We start from the raw sequence: 24508 nt of genomic DNA on the forward strand, positions 1-24508 counted from the left end.
AATCCCACCAACAGTGCATGAGTGTTCCTATCTCTCCGCATCCACGCCAACATTTATTGTTTTGGGACTTTTTGATAAAGGCCAGTCTCACTGGAGTTAAGTGATATCTCATTGTGGTTTTAATTTGCATTTCCCTGATGATTAGAGATGTTGAGCATTTTTTCATGTGTTTCTTGGCCATTAGTCTATCTTCTTTTGAAAATTTCTCTTCAAGTTTCTCTTCCCCCTTTTTAATGGGGTTGATTGATTTTTTTTCTTGCTGATTTGCTTGAGTTCTTTGTAGATTCTGGTTATCAGCCCTTTATCAAGTGTGTAGCATGCAGATATTTTTCTCCCTTTCTGTAGGTTGTCTGTTTGCTCTAATCACTGTGTCCTCGGCTGTGAAGAAGGTTTTTAATTTGATCAGGTTCCATTTATTTATTTACTTTTGTTGTTGCTGTGATTGCTTTTGGGGTCTTCTTCATAAATTCTTTGCCTAGGCCAATATCTGTAAGAGTTTTTCCAATATTTTCTTCTAGAATTCTTACAGTTTCATACCTTAGCTTTAGGTCTGTTATCCATCATGAAATAATTTTTGTGAAAGGTGAGAGGTACGGATCCTGTTTCAACCTTCTATGTGTCGCTATCCAATTTTCCCAGCACCATTTATTGAATAGGGATTATTTTACCCAGTGTATGTTTTTGGCTGCTTTTTCAACGATCAGATAACAATATGAGGATGGATTTATATCTGTGTTCTCTATTACGATCCATAGATCTATTAGTATGTCTCTGTTTTTGTGCCAGTACCATGCTGTTTTGGTTACTATAGCCTCGTAGTATAGCTTAAAGTCTGGTAAAGTGATGCCTCCTGATTTGTTCTTATTACGTAAGATTGCATTAGCTATTTGCAGTCTTTTCTGGTACCATATAAAGCGTAGAACTATGAAGGTCTTCAGAAAATAACAATGGTATTTTAATGGTATTACATTGAATCTTACATTTTAATGGGGATTACATTGAATCTAAATCACTTTGGGTAGTATAGACATTTTAACAATGTTGATTCTGCTGATCCATGAGCATGATATGTTTTTCCATCTGTGTACATCCTCTGCAGTTTCTTTCCTCAATGTTTCATAGTTCTCCCTGTAGAGGCTTTCACCTCTTTAGTTAAATATATTCCTAGGTATTTTATTTTCTTTGTTGCTGTTGTGAAAGGTATTGAGTCTTTGATTTGATTCTCAGCTTGACTGTTATTGGTGGCATATGTGTAAGCTACGGCTTTGTGTGCATTGATTTTGAGACTTGCTGAATTCATTTATCAATTCCAGGAGTCTCTTGGTTGAATTTTTGGGGTTTTCTAGATAGAAGATCATATCATCAGCAAAGAGCAACAGTTTGACCTCATCTTTCCCCATTTGGATGCCCTTGACTTCCTTCTCTTGTCTGATTGTTCTGACTAGGACTTCCAGCAGTATGTTGAATAGAAGTGGTGATAGAGGGCAACTTGTCTGGTTCCAGTTTTAAGCGGGAATGCTTTCAATTTTTTCCTGTTCAGTATTATGTTGGCTGTGGGTTTGTCATATATGACTCTAATAATTTTAAAGTATATCCCATCTATGCCTATTTTGTTAAGAGTTCTTATCATAAAAGGGTCCTGAATTTTTCAAATGCTTTTTATGCATCCATTGAGAGGGTTATATGGTCTTTGTTTTTGCTTCTATTTATGTGGTGGATCATATTTATAGATTTGCATATGTTGAACTATCCTTGCATCTCTGGGATGAAGCCCACTTGGTCATGGTGAATTATTTTTTTTATGTGCAGTTGAATTTGGTTTGCTAAAATCTTACTGAGAACTTTTGCATCTGTATTCATAAGGGATATTGGTATGTAGTTTTCTTTTTTTTTATTGTGTCCTTTCCTGGCTTTGCTATCAGGTGATATTGGCTTCATAAAATGAGTCAGGGAGGAGTCCTTCCTTTGCGATGTTATGGAAGAATTTCTTCAGTATAGATACCAGTTCTTCTTTGTAGGTTTGGTAAAATTCAGGTGTGAAACTGCCTGGTCTGGGACTTTTTTTGTTCAAAGATTTTTTATTGCTGCTTTAATTTTGGTGCTTGATATTGGTCTATTGAGGATTCCTATTTTTCCCTGATTGTGCCTAGGGAGGCTATGAGTTTCTAAGAATTTGTCCATTTCCTTCATTTTTTCAAGTTTATGAGCATAGAGATTTTTATATTATTCAGTGGTGATGTTTTGTATTTCCATGATATCAGTTGTTATTTCTCCTTTTTCATTTCTAATTGAGCTTATTAAAGTCCTTTCTTTTCTGCTTCTGGTTAATCTATAATAGCAAGAGGCCTGTCTATTTTGTTTATCTTTTCAAAGAACCAACTTTTTGTTTCATTAATCTTCTGTGTAGTTCTTTTGTTATCAATTTCATTTAGTTCTGCTCTGATCTTGATTATTTATTTTCTACTACTAGGTTTAGGATTGGTTTGCTCTTCCTTTTCCAGTTCCTTGAGACGATTCATTAGATTGTTGATTTGTGATCTTTTTTGTCTTTTGGATGTGGGCATTTAAGGCTATGAGTTTTCCTCTCAGGACTGCTTTTTCTGTATCCCACTGATTTTGATAACTTGTGTCCCCAATATCATTTAGTTCAAAGAACCTTTTGTCTTCCATCTTTATCTCCTCCTCGAGCCAACAATCATTCAGTAGTATGTTGTTTAATTTCCATGACTTCGTGTAGAGATTAGTGTTTCTATTGGGATTGATTTCTAATTTTATTCCACTGTGGTCTGAGAAGATACAAGAGATACATGGTATAATTTCTTTTATTTATTTATTTATTTTTTTAATTCAGTATATTATGGGGGTACAAACATTTTGGTTACATGAAATGCACTTGCCTAGCTCAAGCCAAGGCTACAAGTGTGTCCGTCCCCCATACAGTGCACCCCATCTCCATTACCTGTGGGTTTACCCACCCCACCCCCTCTACCTCCTACACTCCCCAACCCCCCCACCTGACTGGCACCCAGTGAGTATTACTACCATGTGAGCACCGTAGTGTTGATCAATTAGTACCAGTTTGATGGCGAGTACATGTGGTGCATGTTTTTCCATCCTTGTGATACCTCACTTTGAAGGATGGGCTCAATCTCTATGCAGGATAATATAAGAGGTGCTAGATCACTATTGTTTTTTGTAGTTTAGTAGTATTCCATGATATACATATACCACATTTTATTAATCCACTCATGTATTGATGGGCACTTTGGTTGTTTCCAAATCTTTGCAATTGTAAATTGTGCTGCTATAAACGTTCGAGTGCAGATGTCTTTATTATAGAATATCTTTTTTTGCTTTGGATAGATGCCTAGTAGTGGGATTGCTGGATCAAATAGTATTTCTATTTTTAGCTCTTTGAGGTATCTCCAAATTACTTTCCACAGTAACTTACTTTTTTTTGTACTAATTTGCAGTCCCACCAGTAGTGTAAGAGTGTTCTAATCTCTCCACATCCATGCCAGCATTTGTTATTTTGGGACTTTTTGATAGAGGCCATTCTCACCTGGAGTTAGGTGATATCTCACTGTAGTTTTGGTTTGCATTTCCCTAATGATTAGAGATGTTGAGCACTTTTTTATATGTTTTCTGGACATTAGTCTGTCTTCTTTTGAAAAGTTTCTTTTCATATCCTTTGTCCATTTTTTTTTTTTTTATTTCAGCAAATTATGGGTGTACATACGTTTAGGTTACGTATGTTGCCCTTGGTTCCCCCCCCACCGAAGTCCGTGTTTCAAATATGTCCATCCTTCGGGTAGTGCGCATTGCACTCCTTGTGTATACAAATACCCGTCCCCTCCTCCCTCCTCCCCCCTTGGTACAGATGATTAGGTTAGGTGTGTTGCCCTTGGTTCCCCCCCAACCGAAGTCCGTGTTTTAAATATGTCCATCTTTGTCCATTTATTGATAGGGTTGTTTGATTTTTTCTTGTTGGTCTTCTTAAGTTCTGTATAGATTGTTGTTATCATCCCTTTATCGGATGTGTAGAAAGCAAATATTTCCTCCCATTCCATAGGTTGTCTATTTGCTCTAAGGATAGTTTCCTTGGCTGTGCAGAAGCTTTTTAATTTGATCAGGTCCCATTTGTTTATTTTTGTTGCTGCTTTGATTGCTTTGGGGGTCTTCTTCATAAATTATTTACCTAGGCCAATGTCTAAAAGAGTCTTCCCCATATTTTCTTGTAGAATTCTTAAGGTTTCATGCCTTAGGGTTAAGTCTGTTATCCAATATGAGTTGCTTTTTGTGAGAGGTGGGGATCCAGTTTCAATCTTCTGCACGTGGATATCCAGTTTTCCCAGCACCACTTATTGAATAGAGATTCTTTTCTTGAATGTATACTTTTGTCTGCTTTGTCAAAGATTAGATGACAATATGAGGATGGTTTTATATCTGGGATTGCTGTCCTATTCCAAAGGTCTATATCTCTGTTCTTGTGCCAGTACCATGCTGTTTTGGTTGCTACAGCCTTTTAGTAAAGATTGAAGTCTGCCAGACTGATGTCTTCCAATTTGTTCTTTTTGATTAAGATTTCTTTGGATATACGAGGTCTTCTCTGGTTCCAGACGAAACGTAGAATTATTTTTTCTAAATCTGTAAAGAATAATGATGGAATTTTCATAGGGATTACGTTAGTTCTGTAGATCACTTTAGGTATAATGGGCATTTTAACAATATTGATTCTACGAATCCATGAGAATGGTAGGGATGTCCATCTGTGCACATCATCTACAATTTCTTTTCTCAGTGTTTTGTAGTTCTCCCTATAAATATCTCTCACCTCCTTCGTTAAATATATTCCTAAATATTTAATTGTTTTAATGTTATTGTGAAAGTTGTTGCATCTTTGATTTGATTTCCAGCTTGACTATTATTGGCGTATATGAATGCCACTGATTTGTGTGCATTTATTTTGTATCCTGAGACTTTACTGAATTTGTTTATCAATTCTAGGAGTCTCTTGGCTGAATCCTTGGGATTTTCTGGATATAATAGCGTATCATTAGCAAAGAGTGAGAGTTTGACCTCTTCTGTCCCCACTGGGGCACCCTTAATTCCCTTTTCTTGTCTGATTGCTCTGGCAAGGACTTCCAGCACTATGTTGAATAGAAGTGGAGATAGTGGGCTACCTTGTCTGGTTCCATTTCTAAGCGGGAATGCTTTCAATTTTTCCCCGTTCAATATGATATTGGCTGTAGGTTTGTCATATATGGCCTTAATAATTTTAAGGAATGTCCCATCTATGCCTGTTTTGTTGAGGGTTTTTATCATAAAAGTGTGCTCGATTTTATCAAATGCTTTTTCTGTGTCTTATTGAGAGAATCATGTGGTCTTGGTTCTTGCTTTTATTTATGTGGTGAGTTACATTTATAGATTTGCATATGTTGAACCAGCCTTGCATCCTGGGATAAAGCCCACCTGGTCATGGTGAATTATTTTTTTGATGTGGTGTTGGATGCGGTGTGCTAAAATTTTGTTGAGAAATTTTGCTTCTATATTCATGAGGGATATTGGTCTGTAGTTTTGTTTTTTTGCTACATCCTTTCCTGGCTTTGGTATCAAGGTGATTTTGACTTTGTAGAATGAGTTGGGGAGGATACCATCCTTCTCAATGTTTTGGAATAATTTCTGCAGTATAGGTATGAGTTCTTCTTTGTATGTTTGGTAAAATTCAGGTGTGAACCCATCTGGTCCGGGACTTTTTTTTTTTTTTTGGAAGATTTTTTATTGCTATTCTAATTTCTTCACTTGATATTGGTCTGTTCAGGAGTTCTGTTGCCTCCTGATTTAGCTTCGGGTGACTGTGTGTTTCTGAGAATTTGTCCATTTCCTCCACATTTTGTAGCTTTTGGGCATATAAATTTTTATGGTATTCAAACATAATGTTTTGTGTTTCCATGGTGTCTGTAGTGACCTCTCCTTTTTCGTTTCTGATTGAGTTTATTAAAGTCCTTTCCTTTCTAGTTCTTATCAATCTAGCAAGAGGGCTATCAATTTTGTTTATCTTTTTGAAAAACCAGCTTTTGGTTTTATTGATCTTCTGTATAGTTCTTTTGTTCTCAGTTTCATTTTGGTCTGCTCTAATCTTAGTTATTTCCTTTTTCTGCTAGGTTTAGAATTAATTTGCTTTTCTTTTTACAGTTCCTTATAATGGTTTATTAGTTTGTTTATTTGTGAGCTTTTTGTCTTTTGGATGTGAGCATTTAATGCTATTAGTTTTCCTCTCAGGAATGCTTTTGCTGTATCCCACAGGTTTTGATAGCTTGTGTCCCCGTTATCATTTAATTCAAAGAATTTTTTGATCTCCATCTTAATCTCTTCCTTCACCCAGCAGTCATTCAGCAATAGATTGTTTAATTTCTATGACTTTGTGAAGCAGTAAGTGTTTCTGTTGGAATTGATCTCTAGTTTTATACCACTATGGTCTGGGAAGATACATGGCACAATTTCTATTTTTTAAAATTTGTTGATGTCTGATTTGTGGCCTAGGATGTGGTCAATTTTGGCGAAAGTTCCACGAGCTCACAAGAAGAGTGTATATTCAGCTTTGTTTGGGTGGAATGTTCTGTAGATGTCTCTTAGACCCATTTGTTCTAGAGCTCTGTTTAAGTACATTATTTCTTTGCTTATTTTTTGTTTGGAGGATCTGTCCATTTCAGACAGTGGGGTGTTGAAATCCCCAGCTATTATGGCATTACTATGTATCATGCTATTTAGTTCACACAGGGTTAGCTTTATATATCTGGGTGGTCCTGTGTTGGATGCATAGATACTAAGAATTGTTAAGTCTTCTTGTTGGATTTTTCCTTTCACCATTATATAGTGACCATCTTTGTCTTTCTTTACTTTTGCTATTTTAAAATTTGTGCTATCTGAAATCAGAATCTCTACCCCAGCTCTCTTTTAGTTTCCATTTGCCTGAAAGTTTGTTTTCCAACCCTTGACCTTGAGTCTGAAAGCATCTTTGTGGGTTAGATGCATTTCCTGGAGACAGAAGATACTTGGCTTATAATTTTTTTATCCACTCAGCCAGTCTATGTCTCTTCAAAGGACAATTCAAGCCATTCACATTTATTGAGAGGATTGATATTTGGGGTAGATTTCTGTTCATATTGTTGGGTAAGTTCTTATTGTTTTCTTTTACCTCTTGAGCCATTATAGAATCTGGGTTCTGGACTTTAACTCTTGAGTATTTTTAATTTGGTGGGTGTCTATTGTGTTGTTCAGTGTATAATGCAGGTCTGAGTACTTCCTGCAGAGCAGGTCTGGTCTTCGCAAATTCCATCAGTGATTGCTTGTCTGGGACAGTCTTTATTTCTCGCTCGTAGATGAAGCTCAGTTTTGCCAGGTAAAGAATTCTAGGTTGGCCATTATTCTGTTTAAGAAGATTGAGGATGGATCCCCAGTCCCTTTTGGCTTGTAGGGTTTCATTTGAGAAGTCTGCAGTTAGTCTCATAAGTTTTCCTTTGTAGTTTATCTGTTTCTTGCATCTTACTGTGAGAAGGATTTCCTCTTTCATGTTTACTTTGGCCAATCTGATAATTATGTGACGTGGTATTTGCCTCTTCACGTTGAGTCTCCCAGGAGTTCTGTGTGCTTCTTGTATGTGGATATCTAGGTTTCTGGCCAGGCCAGGTATATTTTCCTCCAGTATTCCAAGAAATAGATTTTCTGGCCCTTGTGTATTTTCTTATTTCTCTGGGATTCCTGTAATTCTTATATTTGGTTTCTTTACATAACCCCACATTTCTTGTATGTTCTGCTCTTGTCTCTTGCTTCTGTGTTCTTTTTCTTCATCTGATTTGTTTGGCACACAGGCATTATCTTTAAGCTCTGAGATTCTCTCCTCTGCATGATCCATTCTATTTTTTAGGCTTTTCACTGTGTTTTGAAGTTCCTTGAATGCCTCCTTCATTTCCAAGATTTCTGTTTGTTTTTTTAGTAATATTTCAATTTCTTTAGAGAATTTTTCATTCATTTCCTGTATTGTTCTTGTGGTTTCTTTGTGTTGGGTTTCTACTTTCTCTTCAATTCCATTGAGTTTCCTTACAATCCATATTCATAATTCTTCCTCCATCAATTTAATCTGAAATGATTAAATGGGATACTTAAATTAGTATCCCATTTTGAGGGTCTTATGATTTCTTTTGGGGGTGACTTTTCTCTCTGTTCTTTCATATTCCCTGTGTTCTTTGTCTGGTTCTTTCTTATCAGAGTAATAGATTGAGAACTGGGAGTGCTAGGACTTGTTTGTGCCCTTAACTTCAAGCCCCCTTAGCAGTGGTGGGAGGAGGCGCACTGGTCTTGTATTGCCTTAGAGGTATTTTGGCAAGTTGGGTTACCTCTGACCTGTTGTCTTCATCTCTTGTCAGTGGAAATTAATGAGTTTGGTCCCCCAGCTTAAGCTGTCATGTGGTGAACCACACCTGTGTGTATAACTCTACTGTCCTCTAATAGCTTGAGATGGAGGGCACTGTGTTAAGCTATGGGATTGCCCTCTCTGTCATTGGTTGTAGATTGTGTGGAGGAGCCAGAGGTAATCTGATGCCTCTGTTGGTTTCTGGTCCCCAGGTGAGGAATACTAATGCCTTGATCTTTAGGAAGGATCTTGCCACACCCGAGGGTTACTTGGATTGGACCCTATTCCCCCTTAAAGTGGTGGTAGGAGCAAGGCAGATCATAGCCGCTGCCTACCAGCCTGGATGCGTATGTTTCTATGGTTGCTTGATCTGCTTCTAGGGGGAGCCGCTGATATTCAGGGTTCTTCCACCACACTTGGAAGGCTGCACCTGATGGGAGGGGTTACTTGGTACGCCTGCTGTAGCCTGTGGCCAGGATTTTCCTTCCCTGACTGTGGGCCCTACTGTTGGCAGAAACCTGGACGTGGAAATCATGCCCCAGAGTTATGATCCTACTGGATGACCTAAGCTGGTCTGACAGGCCAAATCACTGGGCTGTCAACTATTGATCTGTGCCAAGGCTGCACAGATTCACACCAGTCGCACAGGAAAAGTGGCTTTTCTTGCCTCTACCTACCTCCAGAGGTGGAGCCCACCACTTTTTGCACGAAAGTCACTGCGCTAGGGGAAGTGTGATGTCCAAGACTGCCCAGCACCCCAGTGCCTGGGAATCCTGGAAGTGGTAGCCTCCCACGACTGGGGAAGCACTCAAAATTCGCCCATCAAAACTGGCCCAACTAGCTGACAATAGGTCGCAGAAGAGAGAAGCCACAAGAATCCCCGGGCTGGGGGAAGGGAGCTGTCCGAAACCATAGCGCACCACAGTGTCAGAGTTGTGGACCCCAAAAATGGTGGCTGCCCACCTGCAGAGTGCTAGTTCTGGGGACAACTGTTCAGGAGTAGGCGGATGCCGGATTGGGGAGCTGAGTCAACAGGATGCCCATTGTCTCTGTGTGTCACCCTCCCGCAATCTTGCGTCTGTCCAGCAGGAGGTCTTGCTCTTTCTGACCCACCCTGAGCCGGCCTAATCCTCCACAGTGGTTTCCAGGATAGAACCCCCTTTTTAGTGTTCACCTCCATTGTTCTGGTCCCGCTGACCACCAGAGGCGAGGCGCCTGTCTCCTAACTCCCTTGAGTGGTAGCTCAGACCAGTCCCTCCCCAGCCCAGTACAGTCCTAGCACAGAGCTCTGGGGAATTCAAGATGCTTCCTGCTATTGTCTCCTCCACAGAGCCCCATGTCTCCTGCCGTGATTTTGCACCAGCTTCAGCCAGATCCCTGTCTGAGTGGGTGTGGAGATCAGTGGGGAAGCAGGACGTTCTCCTGTGGGTCAGATCTCACTGCACTCGCTGGCTGGTCTGGCACAGCCATCCCGCGCTCTATTCTCTATTGTTTATCTCACATTCTCCAGACTTCATGATCCTATCTCCCATTCACCTTCTTTTTTTTTTCCCCTGTGTTGTGTGTCCCACACTGTTTCTCTACAGTTTCATAATGCTGTTCTTGTGGGGGAGTGATCCACTTGTGCGTAGCAGACCGAGTTCTTCACCTTTTTCTCTGGGAACAGAGAGCCAGGAGGTCACCTTTACTCCACCATTTTTCCTGTCTTTTCATAATTTCTATTTTTTTAAATTTGTTGAGATCTGTTTTGTGGCCTAGAATGTGATCAGTTTTAGGGAAAGTTCCATGAGCTGAAGAAAAGAATTTATGTTCAGTGTTTTTTTGGTACAATGTTCTGTAAATGTCTGTTAGGCCTATTTGTTCTTCAGTTCTATTTAAGTCCATTGTTTATTTTCTGTTCAGAAGATCTGTCCCGTTCAGTCAGCGGGGTGTTGAAGGCCCTGGCTATAATGGAATTGTTGTTTATTATTTTGTTTAGGTCAAGCAAGATGTTCTTTATGTATCTGGACACTCCTGTGTTGGGTGCGTAAATGTTTAGGATTGTTAAGTTTTCTTGTTGAATTGTTCCCTTCACCATCATATAGTGACTGTCTTTGTTTCTTTACTTTTGTTGATTTAACATCTATGTTATCTGCTATGAGAATGGCTACATCAGATTTCTTTTGGTTTCCATTTGCATGGAATATTGTTTTCCATCCATTTACCTTGAGTCTGAATGAGTCCTTGTGGGTTAGATGCATTTCCTGGGGACAGTAGATACTTGGTTTGTATTTTTTTAATCCATTTAGCCAGCCTATGTCTCTTCAGTGGGGAGTTCAAGCCATTCACATATATTGAGAGAATTTATATGTGGTGTGGATTTCTCTTCATCCTGATAGGTAGAGCCTTATTGCTTTGTTTTGTCTCTTGAACCATTGTGGTATCTGGGCTCTGGACTTTAGCTTTTGGGTGATTTTACACTGGTGGGTGTCTATTGTGCTGATCAGTGTGTAATGCAGGTCTGAGTATTTCCTGCAGGGCAGGTCTGCTCTTTATAAATTCCCTCAGTGATTGCTTATCTGGTAAAGTCTTATTTCTCCCTTATGTAAGAAGCTTAGTTTTGCAGGATACCAAATTCTAGGCTGGCCATTATTCTGTTTTAGAAGACCGAGGATGGGTCCCCAGTCCCTTCTGGATTGTAAGGTTTCAGTTGAGAAGTCTGTAGTTAGTCTGATAGGTTTTCCTTTGTAGGTTACCTGCTGCTTTCACCTTACTGCTCATAGGAGTGCCTCTTTTGTGTTTACTTTGACCAGCCTAATGACTATGAGACGTGGTGATTGCCTTTTCACAATCAATCTCCCAGGAGCCCTGTGTGCTTCTTGTACCTGGATATCTAGATTTCTAGCTAGTCCAGAGAAGTTTTCTCAATTATTCCCTCAAATAGGTTTTCCAACCCTTGTGTATTTTCTTCTTTGCCCTCAGGGATGCCTATGTTTCTCTATTTGGCCTCTTTACATAATCCCACATTTCTTGTATGCTTTGTTTATGCTCCTTCTTTCTGTGCTCCTCTCTTCGACTGATTTGTTTAGCTTATATGTGTTATGTTCAAGCTCTGAGATTCTTTCTTCTGTGTGATCTAGCCTGTTCTTAAGGCTTGCCACTGTATTTTGTAATTCTTTCAATGCATTTTTCATTTCCAGAATTTCTGTTTGGTTTTTATTTAATACTTTGATTTCTTTAGAGAGGTTTTTATTCATTTCCTGCATTGTTTTTGTGGTTTCTTTGTGTTGTATTTCTATTTTCTCTTGTATTTCAATGAGCTTTCTTGCAATCTGTATTCAGAATTCTTCATGTGTCATTTTAACCATTTTGTTTAGGTTGATATCCATTGGTGAGGAGCTATTGATTTCTTTTGGGGGTGTCTTTTTGCTATGATTTTTCATATTTTCAGAATTCTTTCACTTATTCCTTCTCATCTGGCCTCTTGGTTGAGAGCTAGGGGTGCTAGGGCTGGTCTATGGCCCTGTCTCCAAGTCCCCAAAGATCGATCCCCGACCATGCCAGGGAGAGGAATGCTGATCCTGAGTTGCCTTTGGGGTGTTTTTGTAGATTTGATAAGCCTCTTGGGGTATCTATGACCTGTTTTCTTCACCTCTTCCCAATGGAGTGTGGTGAGTTTGGTCCCCCAGTTTAATCTCTGAGCTGGTGGATTGTTCTTGTGTGTACGAGTCTGCCACTCCCTAATAGCTTGAGATGGAAGGCATTATGTTTAGCTATGGGGTTGTTCCCACTTTCATTGATTGTAGTTTACGTGGAGGAGCCAGTTGCTGAGGAAATCTTTTGTTTTCCTGGTAGGCTTTGTCCCCTAGGTGGGGTACACAAATGCCCAGCGTTTTAGGAGGGGCCTTGTAGCTCCCAGGAGTTGCTTGGACCCTACTCCCCCTGGAGTAGGGGGAGGAGCAAGATAGAGCACAGCTGGGATGCAAGAGCGTGAGTGAGGGGCTTTGCTGAGCCTCTACAGAGCTCACAGGTTGCTTATCTGGCTGCTAGGGGGAGCCACTGATATGGAATTCAGGACTGTCTCTGGATAGCTGTTCCTGATGGGAGTGGCCTAATCATGTGATTGCTGAGGCCCCTAGCCAGGCTTTTTCCATCCCTGTCTACTAACCTGGTTTCTCTGTGGGGTAGGATGTGCTCCCTATACACTTGTTTCCTGGAACTCCACAGCACTTTCCCCTCCGATCGGTCCACATGAGTTACCTCCCCACCCAATACCAGCTCTCGGGCTACCCCACAGTTCTGTGTCTGACCTGCTGGAGTGCATCTCTGCATGATGCTGGCAGGTAGGGGGATCTCCAATTTTGTACCCCTTTTCCATCACTAGACCCCAGTGAGAGGAGAGTAGGCCTTTATATCCACAGAAGTCTCTACCAGGGGCACACTCCCACTGGGGTACTAGTGGTGGCTCATGAATCTCTTGGATCAAGATGTACTCCTATTGAAGTAGGTGGTGGAAGGAGCCACTGCTCCAGTTATCATGGGAACCAGGGCCTATGCAAATTCAGTCCCTGTGCCGCAGCCTTCTCCAGTATGGCAATTATCCAGTGGGGGTGAGGGATGGCATACACTCATAGCTTCCTGCTCCTCTGTCCTCCCATTGGGTATAGCCATGAGGGCTCTCTCTTACCACCCAAGCCTGGAGCCATGACCTCTCCTCTACATCTCCCCACCCTGCTCTTGCAACCAGGAGGCACCAGATTCAGCTGGCCTGTCTGAGCCGTCAGTAGGTGAAGGCACCAAATGCCTGCGGGCAGGAAGATCGCAAAGTGTAGCTGTTCTGCCACCTCCAGCTTGGGAAGGAAGGGCCCCTGAAGCTGAAAAGCAGGGTTCTCAGCACTGAGCACTCTAGTGGCCACTATAGTGGGGGAGGGGCTGTGGTCTCCCTGCACCCTCTCATGTCGGGGATTGGGGGCACTAGTTCCCACCCATCTGTCCCAGCTGCTGCTGTGGCTGCTACGCTCTCTGAGGTGGGTTCAGCTGGGAATGCGCCCCCGTTGCTCGGAAATACATCTCACAGCACAGAGCGCTTTCATAGGTCCTATGGGGAGGGTGGGGCCACAGCTTCAAGCTGGCTTGAGCCAAAATTATTTTCTGGAATACCAGGAATAATGGAGGAGGTGCAGAGGAGGAGACGTCCAGATGCAGGGATGCCAGCTCTCTGGTCCCTCGTGGCACTCTCCCATGGGATGAGAGCCCTGTGTGCCAGTGCTGGCTTGAGACACCCACTGGGGGAGGCGAGCCCCCTTACCCTTTCATTGGGCTCCAGGCTTCCCTGGATTTGGTTCATGCCTGTGATTTCTTTTCTGTCCACCTCTCTCTCAGCTTCACAGCACCTCTTGGTGGGGTTCCCAGACTCCACTGGTGTCTGTCCCTGTGGTTCACTTCTGAGCAGTTATTGTTCTCCACTCTCCTCAGTCCAGCCGTCTACTCTTCTGCCCAAATGGTCCAACAAGCTGTGTCTCTAGCTGGCCATCTTGGCTCCTCTGTGGATGTCATTTCTAAGAAACTATTGCCTAAGCTGAGAACACGAAGATTTACTCCCGTGTTCTCTTCTAAGAGTTTTATAGTTTTAGCTCTTACCTTTAGGTCTATGATCTATTTTGAGTTAATGTTTGTACATTGGGTAAGGAAGGGGTCCGACTTAATTCTCTTGAATATGTATATCCAGGTGTCCCAGAACCATTTGTTGAAAAGACTTTTCTTTCTCCATTGAATGGTCTTAGTACCCTTATCAAAAATTAGTTGTCCATAGATGTATGGCTTTATTTCTGGACTTTGAGTTCTGTTCCATTTATATTTATGCCAGTACCACACTGTCATGATCACTGTAGCTTTGTAGTAGGTTTTAAAATCAGGAAATATTAATCTTCCAACTTTTTTAAGATTCACATGTTGGTGCACTTATGGTGTCCCATGTTTCCCTGAGGCCTTGTCATTTATCTTCATTCCTTTTTTTTTTTTCCTCCCTGTTCTTCAGAATGCACACTGTCAATTGACCTGTCTTCAAGTATGCTGATTCTTTCTTCTGCCTGCTGCAATCTACTGTTGACCTCCTCCAGTCAATTTTTCATTTCTGGTTTTGTGCTCCAGAGTTTCCATTTGGTTCTTTTTTTATAATTTCTATCCCTTTATTGATCTGTTTGCTGAGACATTGTCATCGTAACTTCCTTTACTTCTTTAAGGTAGTTTCCTTTAGTTCACTCAACATATTTATTATGACTGCTTTGAAGTTTTTGCTAAGTCCTACAGCCGGACCCCCTCAAAGTCAGTTTCTATTCCCCACTCTTTTTCCTGTGTTTGGGTCACAGTTTCCTGTTTCTTTTCATATCTTATAATTTTTTGTTGAAAATTGGACATTTTAGATACTGTATTGTAGCAACTCTGGGTAGTGAGTCCCATGCCCCAGGGTTTGTTGTTTGTTTATTTATTTATTTAGTGGCTGGGCTTGAATTTTTCACTGAAATCTATTTCTCCCACGGTATGTATCCTCTAAAGTCACTCCTCAGAAGGAACAGCCTTGAGCATGCTAATAGTTACTCTGGAATGACACAGCTCTCTATAGGTTTCTCTTTTTTGATTTTCCTGTTTAGCTTCTAGCTGGCCTCTGGTATCTCACCCAGCTACCGGTAGTCCTAATTGCTGGCTATTTGCTCTATGGCTTTTTCTTTTTTTTTGAGACAGAGTGTTACTGTGTTACCCGGGCTAGAGTGCCGTGGCGTCAGCCTGGCTTGCAGCAACCTCAAACTCTTGGGCTCAAGCAATCCTTCTGCCTCAGCCTCCCAAGTAGCTAGGACTACAGACATGTGCCACCATGCCCGGCTAATTTTTTCTATATATTTTTAGTTGTCCAGCTAATTTCTTTGTATTTTTAGTAGAGACAGGGTCTCGCTCTTGCTCAGGCTGGTCTCAAACTCCTGAGCTCAAACAATCCTCCCACCTCGGCCTCCCAGAGTGCTAGGATTACAGGCATGAGCCACCACGCCCAGCCTGCTCTATTGCTTTCGATAGTGCTCCAGACATAAATTGCTCTAGTCACATCTAATTAGATTTGGCCTCCATTGTAAGGGCAGCCTTGGAGACTTGCTCTGACCCCGGACGCCCATTCTTAGCTATCTCTTTCCTTGGTTATCTCTGTTAAACTTCTAGGTGGCCTACAGTTTAGCTTGTTGTTCTTACGAAGCTACCAGACTTATTTGCTTACCTTCAAAATCTCCATGGTTTTTGACAGCACCCTTAGGCTTTAATTTCCCCATACTCTATTCCAAATAAAGCCTACCTCTCCCCCTGGGAACAATCTCAGAGACACTGCTGTGGAGCTATGTATGAGCAAGGACAGTGAACTGGTTCTCTTGGAGTGACATCCTTGCTTTGCCAGTGTAGTGAGGGGTAACGTTCTTCTTGGCTTGCTTCTCCTAGCATGGAAACTCTACTCTATGAGTAAGTTGGGGCAGAGGCAGTCAGGGCCCAGTATTCTTGGTCTATCACCTGAGGTAGAGCTTCTGCCCTATGAGAGGGGGCTAAAAGGAAGAAAGGAGCCCTAGACCTATCAGTTATAGCTTCCTGGAACAGAGCTTCTGCAACACAGAGCTAGGGGCAGAGTGGGATGAAAAATGCTAGTGACCTGCTCTTCCTGGGGAGAGAATGTAGACCTCGACTGGGACCTGGGGAGAAAGGAAGCCCCCAGACTGTACTTGCCAAGAGTAGAGCTCTCATCTCAGTGAGCTGAGGGAGGGAACAGGTCATGACTCAAATGCCATAGACTCTCACAGTTCTTATAGATAATTAGCTGATTTTCTTGTATAAATGTTTCTCTATTTGCTGTATGCCCCTAGGATAGTACATATACAGTTTCCAGAGACTTTTAAAAAATGGTTGTTGTTTTTTTTTTTTTTATAATTTTCAGCAGTTGTGGTGGTTTTGTTGGAGAGAGAGTCTGAGGAGCTCTCCAAGCTGCAATTCTGGAAGTGTCTTTTACCCATTTTAGGGGTCCTATGTTTTTTTACTCTCAGATCATACCCTTAATTCAGAGATTTGCAAACTGTGGCCCTTGGATTAAGTCTGGTCTGCTGCCTGTTTTTCTAGTTAAAGTTTCATTAAAACACAGCTGTGCCCATTCATTACATATCATTTATGTCAAACAGAGTTAAGTAATTACAACACAGACCATGTGGCCCATAAAGCCTAAAATATTTAGTATCTGACCCTTTATAGAAAAAAACTGCCAATGCCTACTTTAATTGATAAGCTTTACTAAAAACTCTTATTACTTAAAGGTATAAGCACTTCTGTAGTACATATGAGCTATCAAGAATACCGGCGGTAATTAAAATCAGATTTAGATTTAAGCAAAGACAAAAATAGCAGATATGCAATATAAAATCTGATCTTTTCTGTTTTTCCAATATTTTCAGATCTGGTAGCTCAGCGGGGAGAAAGATTGGAATTATTGATAGACAAAACAGAAAATCTTGTGGATTCAGTAAGTATAGAATATGATAATATTTTTCAGGATGTAAAGTAGAGAAACTATGGATGATGGCTTACATAATAGGAAAATGCCTTAAATTCAGTATTTTGGTGTTTTTTTTTCCTTTCTCATCTCTATTATGTGATTCAATGAAGCATAGAAAAAAGCCATGATCCATTAATAGCCATTAAGGTAGCTTTGATTTGAAAAACATAATCAGTATACAGAAACAATTTTCTAAAGCTTGTACTACTTTGGGTAGTATTATCTTAACAATATATATCTTCTAATCAATGAACATGGGATATCTTTTCATGTATTTAGATCATCTATAATTTCTTTCAGCAGTGTTTTGTAGTTTCCAGTATATGTCTTTCCACTCATATTTTATTATAATATAATGAGTATAATAATTATATTATTATAATATAACGAGTATAATAATTATATTATTATAATATAACAAAATTATTCTTAATTTTGTTCCAAAATGCTTCATTCTTCTTGACTCAAATAAATAAAATCAGAAATGAAAGAGGAGACATTGCAGCTGATGCCACAGAAATAAAAAGGATCATAAGAGACTATTATGAGCAAATATATAAAGCAAATTGGGTAACCTAGAAGAAATAAATTCCTAGAAACATACAACCTATCAAGATTGATGATGAAGAAATAGAAAACCCGAATAGACCAGTAGCAAATAAGGATAGTGAATCAGTAATTATAAACCTCCCAACAAAGAAAAGCCCAGGACAAGGTGGCTTCACTGGTGAATTTTACCAAACATTTAAAGAAGAATTAATACCAATCCTTCTTAAGCTCTTCCAAAAAATTGACGAAGAGTTGAAATACTTTCAAACTCATTTTATGAGGCCAACATTACCCTTACACTAAAGCCAGATAAAGATACTACAAGAAAACTACAGAACAGTATCTCTGATGAACATAGATGTAAAAATCCTCAATAAAAAACTAGTAAACCAAATTCAGCAGTACGTTAAAAGGATCATACACCATGACCAAGTGGTATTTATCCCTGGATGCAAAGACGAGTCAGTATACACAAATCAATTAATGTGATGTACCATATTGAGAGAATGAAAGGTGAAAATCACATGATAATCTCAAAAGATGCAGAAAAAAGCATTTGACAAAATTTAACACCGTTTCATGATAAAAACTCTCAACAGAATAGAAGGAATTTACCTCAAGGCCATATATGAAAAACCCACTGCTAATATCACACTCAACAATGAAAAACGAAAAGCCTTCTTCTAAGATCAGGAATAAGGCAAGGGTGCTCACTCTCACCACTTCTATTCAACATAGTACGGAAGCCAGAGCCGGAGAAATTAGGCAAGAAAAAAGAAATAAAAGGCATCCATATTGGAAAGGAAGAAGTAAAGTTATCTTTGTTTGCAAATGACATCATCTTGTATGTAGAAAACCCTAAAGATTGCACACACACACACAGACATGCACACACACACAAACACACCCAAAAAACCTGTAAGAACTAATAAATGAATTCAGTAAAGTGGCAGGATACATAGTCAACATATAAAGATCAATTGCATTTCTACACATTAGCAGAAAACTATCCCAAAAGGAAATTAAGAAAATTCCACTTACAATAGAACCATAAAGAATTAAATACTTAGGAATAAAGTTAAACAAGGACGTGAAGAACTTGTACACTGAAAACTATAAAACATTTCTGAAAGAAATTAAAGAAGACAAATAAATGAAAAAACATCCGTGTTCATGGATTGGGAAGCTTAATATTTTTAAAATGGTCTATAAATTCATTGCAATGCCTATCAAAATCCCAATGGTATTTTTTAAAGAAATAGAAAAACAATTCTAAAATTCATATGGAACCACAAAAGACTCTGAATATTCATAGCAATATCTTGAGCAAGAAAAAAGGTAGAGACATCACACTTCCTGATTTCAAAATATATTAGAAAACCTCAATAATTAAAATAGCATGGTACTTGCCTAATTGTTCTGTCTAGATCATCTAGTAGTATGTTGTATAGAAGTAGTGGAAGGAGGCATCCTTGCATTGTTCCTGATCTTAGAGGAAAAGTTTTAGTTTTTCACTGTCGAGTATGATGATAGCTTTGGGTTTTTCACATATGACCTTTTTCATGCTGAGGAAGTTTCCTTCTATTCCTAGTTTATCGAGTCTTTGTATTACAAAAGGGTGTTGAATTTTGTCATGTACTTTTTCTGCATGAATAGAGATGATCATGTGGTATTTTCCACTTCATTCTATTACAGTGACTGATGTTCATTTGTTGAAGCATCCTTGCATTCCAGCAATAAATCCCACTTGGTCATGATGTATAATCTTTTTAATATGCTGCTGAATTTGTTGGTTTTTTAGTTATGATTTTTTTATAATTTTAGTGGTTAAAGATTGCAATATGCATTCTTATCATAGGCTATCTTAAATTAGTGCTTTACTAAAACTCGAACAATGCAAGAACTTTACAACATTATACAGTTATACCTCAGAGATATTGTGGGTTCAGTTCCAGACCATCACAATAAAGAGAATATTGTAATGAGACAAATCAGAAGAATTTTTTGATTTTCCAATATATATAAAAGTTATGTTTACAGTATACTGTAGTCTATTAAGTATATAATAGCATTGTGTCTAAAAACAATGAACATACCTTAATTAAAAGATACTTTATTGCTAAAAAATGCTAACAGTCACAGGAGCCTTCAGTGAGCTATGTTTTTGCTGGTGGAGGTTGTTGCTTAAATGTTGATGGCTGGTGATTGATCAGGGTGGTGGTTGCTGAAGGTTGGGGAGGCTGTGATAATTTCTTAAGACAACAATGAATTTTCCTGTATTGATTGACTCTGCCTTTCATAAAAGATTTCTCTGTAGCATGCAATGCTGTTTGATAGCATTTTACCCACAGTAGATCTTCTTTCAAAATTGAAGTCAGTCCTCTCACACCCTGCTGCTGCTTTACCAACTAAGTTTATGTAATATTCTAAATACTTTGTAGTCATTTCAACAGTATTCACAGCATCTTAACCAGGAGCAGATTCCATCTCAAGAAGCCACTTTCTTTGTTCATCCATAAGAAGCAACTCCTCATTTGTTCAAGTTTTGTCATGAGATTGCAGCAATTCAGTCACAAATTCAGGCTCCACTTCAATTTTAGTTCTCTTGCTATTTCTACCACATCTGCAGTTACTTCTTCCACAAAGTCTTCAACCTGTCAAAGTCATTCAGGAGGGTTGCAACCCTGAAAACCCTCAACCTCTTCCAAACTCCTGTTAATGTTGATATTTTGACCTCTTCCCATGAATCTTGAATGTTCTTAATGGCATCTAGAATGGTGAATCCTTTCCTGAAGGTTTTCAATTTACTTTTCCTAGATCCATCAGAGGAATCACTATGACAGCTATAGCCTTACAAAATGTATTCCTTAAATAATAAGACTTGAAAGTTGAAATTACTCCTGATTCATGGGCTACAGAATGGATGTTGTGTTAGCTGGCATGAAAACAACATTAACATCCTTGTACTTCTCCATCCAAGATTTTGGTTAACCATGTGCATTAGCAATGAGCAATAATATTTTGAAAGGAATCTCTTTTTTTGAGTAGTAGGTCTCAAAAGTGGGCTTAAAATATTCATTTAAGTATGCTGTAAACAGACATGCAGTCTTCCAGGTTTGTCGTTCCATTTGTAGAGCACAGGCAGAATAGATTTAGCATATTTCTTAAGGACCCTAGGATTTTTGGAATGGCAAATGAGCGGTGGCTTCAACTTAATGTCACCAGCTACGTTAGCCCCTAACAAGAGAGTCAGCCTGTCCTTTGAAGCTTTGAAGCCAAGCATTGACTTCTCTCTAGCTATGAAAGTCCTAGATATCATCTTCTTCCGATAGAAGACTGTTTCATCTATTATTAAGTATGGAATGTCCAATTTCCTTAAGTACTAAGTTTGATAGTTGATATCACTGATATTTCATTTTGACACTTCTTGGGGTTTTTTGTTGTTGTTGTTGTTTTTATTATTATTGTGAAGATACATCCTCATTCTTTCAAACACATGTTTTGGTTTGTGATTATCTTTCAAATTTTTTTAGAGCAATTTTTGTGAAACCATGGATAAATCAAAAATTCATGTTATTTTCTAATATGAGTTCCATCATGAACCAATGCAGTGCAGACAGCTCAAAATATCAACGAAGTATTTGGGAAGAATATGGCTAATGAACACATAGTATGTCAGTGGTTTGAAAAGTTCCATTCTGAAGATTTTAATCTTGAAAATGAGCCATGTGGGTGACTGAGACCAAGGTGGATAATAATGAACTGAAAGCTGTAGTGGAAGTGAATCCATTTCAACCTATGTGTGAATTAGCAACAAGATTTGACATTACTATTCCAACAATATTGGACCATTTGAAACAAATCGGCAAGGTAAAGAAGCTGGATTGATGGGTACTGCGTGAATTAAACAAGTGTCAGAAGAGAAATCGTCGCAAATCTTGCCTTTCTTTGCTGTCACAACATAAAGGCGAACCATTTCTTCATTGTATTGTTATGTGTAATGAAAAATGGATCCTTTTTGACCAAGTGTTGGGCACAATGATTGGATAAAGATGAAGTGCCGAAACACAGTCCATAATCAAGTATTCATCAAAAAAAGTTAATGGTGTCTGTTTGGTGGTCCAATGCTGGTATTATCCACTAGCTTCATGAAAGCTGGTCATTCAGTTAAAGCGGATATCCACTACAACTAACTGGATGAAGTGATGAGGATGCTTGTGATTAAGCAGCTGAGATTGGTCAATAGAGACAGGAAAATCCTCTTACAAGACCACATATCTCAAAAAACAGTGTTGCTCAAACTGCAGAAGCTAGACTTGGAAGCTTTCTGTCGTCCACCATATTCACCAGACCTTGCACCAACTGACTACCACTTCTTCCAGGCTTTGTACCACTTCTTGCAAGGAAAGATACTCAATTCTCAACAAGCTGTGGAAAATGCCTTTGGCGATTTCATTGCCACTCGCTCTCCAGGTTTTTTTGCTGCTGGTTTAAGTAAGCTACCGATAAGATGGTGAAACTGTGTCAATAGTTTAGGCACATACTTTGATTAATTACACTGCTTCTTGTTTGAGATATAATAAAGTAAACTTTTGATTCAAAATCGAACATTTCATATTTAATTACCTAATATATTGAAAATCCGTTGCTTAGTGTAGCTACCCTCATTAATTATGATAGCTAGAACTTCTGGAAAACTTGCTGCAGCTTCTACATCAGCACTTGCTGCTTCACCTTGCACTTTTATGCTATGGAGATGGCTTCTTTCCTTAAATCCCTGAACCAACCTCTGCTAGCTTCAAACTTTTCTTCTGGAACCTCCTCACCTCTCTCAGCCTTCATAGAATTGAAGAGTTAGGGCCTTGCTCTGGATTAGTCCTTGCTTTAAGGGAATGTTGTGGCTGGTTTGATCTTCTATCCGGACTACTAAAACTTGCTTCATATCAGCAATAAGGGGCTATTTCACTTTCTTATCATCCATGTGTTCACTAGAGTAGCACTTTCAGTTTCCTTCAAGAACTTTTCCTTTGCATTCCACAACTTGGCTGTTTGATGCAAGAGGCCTAGCTTTCAGCCTGTCTTGGCTTTCAAAATGCCTTCCTCACTAAGCTTAATTATTTCTATCTTTTGATATAAAGTGAGAACAATTAGAGGCCATTGTAAGATTATTAATTGGCCTAATTTCAATACTAGGAGAGGCCCAAGGAGAGGGGGAATGGCTGGTTGGTGGAACAGTGGGAACATATATAACATTTATCGATTAACTTCACCATCTTAATATGGGCATGGTTCATGGCACCAAAAAACAATTATAAAGTAACATCAAAGATTACTGATCACAGATCACCATAACAGATACAATAAGAAAGTTTGAAATACTACAAGAATTACTAAAATGTTACACAGACACATGAAGTGAGCACATGCTATTGGAAAAATGGTGTTGATAGACTTGTTCGATGCATGGTTGCCACAAATCTTCAATTTGTAAAAAAGGAAGTATCTGTGAAGCACAATAAAATAAGATATGCCTGTAATTCTTTCTGTTGTTCTTCATTGCCTTCTGTAGTTCTGTTTCCATATAAGGCCTTTTCCCTTCAAACTGAAGAAGTTCTTTTATTATTTTTTATAGTATTGATCTACTGATCACCAGATTCTCTAAGCTTTTATTTATCTGAAAATCTGTTTTGTCATTCTTTGTAGGATGCTTTCTCTGGATACAGTTTTTTTACATGGACAGTTTTGTACAAATTCTTTTTTAGTGCTTTAAAAATGCCATTTTATTTTTATTTGGCTTCCATGTGTTCTCTTGAGGAGATTGCTATCCCTCTTCATCTTCCTATCTTCAAGATAAGGATTCTAGACCCTCTTCTGGCTACTTTTAAGAGCTTCTTTTATATTTGGTTTTCAGCCTTTTATGTATGGTTATTAGCTTCCTGTGGCTGCTGTAACAAATTATCGCACACTTGGTAGCTTAAAACAACAAAAATTTATTCTCTTCCACTTTTGGATGCCAGAAGTCCAAAATCAGTTTTACTGGGCTGAAATTAAGGTGTCAGCAGAGCTGCACTCCTTCCAGAAGCTGTAGGATAGAATCAAGTGAAGCCCAAGGGCTAGTGCCCCTGCTAACTGCTATGCTGGAGAGACTTTGTGGAGAGTGTAGCTGGAAATGCTTGTATGGTTAAGAGAATAGATTTTTTTAAAAAACAATTTGTTGAAGTATAACATACATATAGAAAAGTACATCAGTCATAAGCATACAGTTTGTATTTTCACAAAGGGAATACACCTGTGGAACCAATACCTACATTAAGAACTAGAGCATGACCAGCACCCCAGAAGCCCCTTTCTGACCTTATCTAGTCACTGCTCCCCTCCAAGGGTAATGGCTTTCCTGACTTCTCCCCATAGATTAATAAAATATAGCAGGTGTTCTATTTATGTCAAGTTTCTGTTGCTCAAAATAATGTTTGTGAGATTCACGTGTGACAAGTTGATTGTTAATTTTTTAAATGTTGTAGTAGCTTGTGAATTAATCATTGCTGTATAGTATTCGATGGTGTGTCTCTGCAACAATTTATTTATTGTACAGTTGATGGGCATTTAGGTAGTTTCCAGTTTGAGGTATGAAAAGTTGTACTATTAGAAACATTTTTATATATGTCTTTTGGTGAACTTGTGCATAGGTCTCTGTTGTGTATATACCTAGGAGTGGAATTGCTAGGTTATTAGCAAGTTTGATTGTTTGCTTGTTTGTTTGCCTCTTTGTTTTAAACTGTTTGTGTCCTGGTGGGAATGGTTTAGTACATCTTGAGAAATTGATCATGCAAATGAAAACGGGTAACTAAAGGAATGAAGTCCTATGGATTTTGGTGATCACACAAGTAAACACATACCTTCCTATGGAAATCAAACATGGTTTTATGGCTCAAAGCCCCAGAATTATTATATAATGGGCAAAATAGGCAAATGTGCTTGCAGCCAGTTGACTTAGA

At 39.1% G+C, this 24508-nt stretch overlaps 1 protein-coding gene across 1 annotated transcript in view; it reads left to right on the forward strand.

The window, feature by feature from the left end:
- The window catches only part of VAMP7 (vesicle-associated membrane protein 7), a 47225-nt gene that overhangs the window by 18736 nt on the left and 3981 nt on the right, over nucleotides 1-24508 (forward strand). Inside the window, exon 6 of the mRNA XM_012662180.1 lies at nucleotides 16864-16931. Coding sequence (XP_012517634.1) covers nucleotides 16864-16931 — 68 coding nt within the window. The remainder of the gene's footprint in view (nucleotides 1-16863; nucleotides 16932-24508) is intronic.

The sequence above is a fragment of the Propithecus coquereli genome, unplaced genomic scaffold (genome assembly GCF_000956105.1).
Source record: "Propithecus coquereli isolate 6110/MARCELLA unplaced genomic scaffold, Pcoq_1.0 Scaffold755, whole genome shotgun sequence".
In the NCBI taxonomy this organism is placed as follows: Eukaryota; Metazoa; Chordata; class Mammalia; order Primates; family Indriidae; genus Propithecus; species Propithecus coquereli.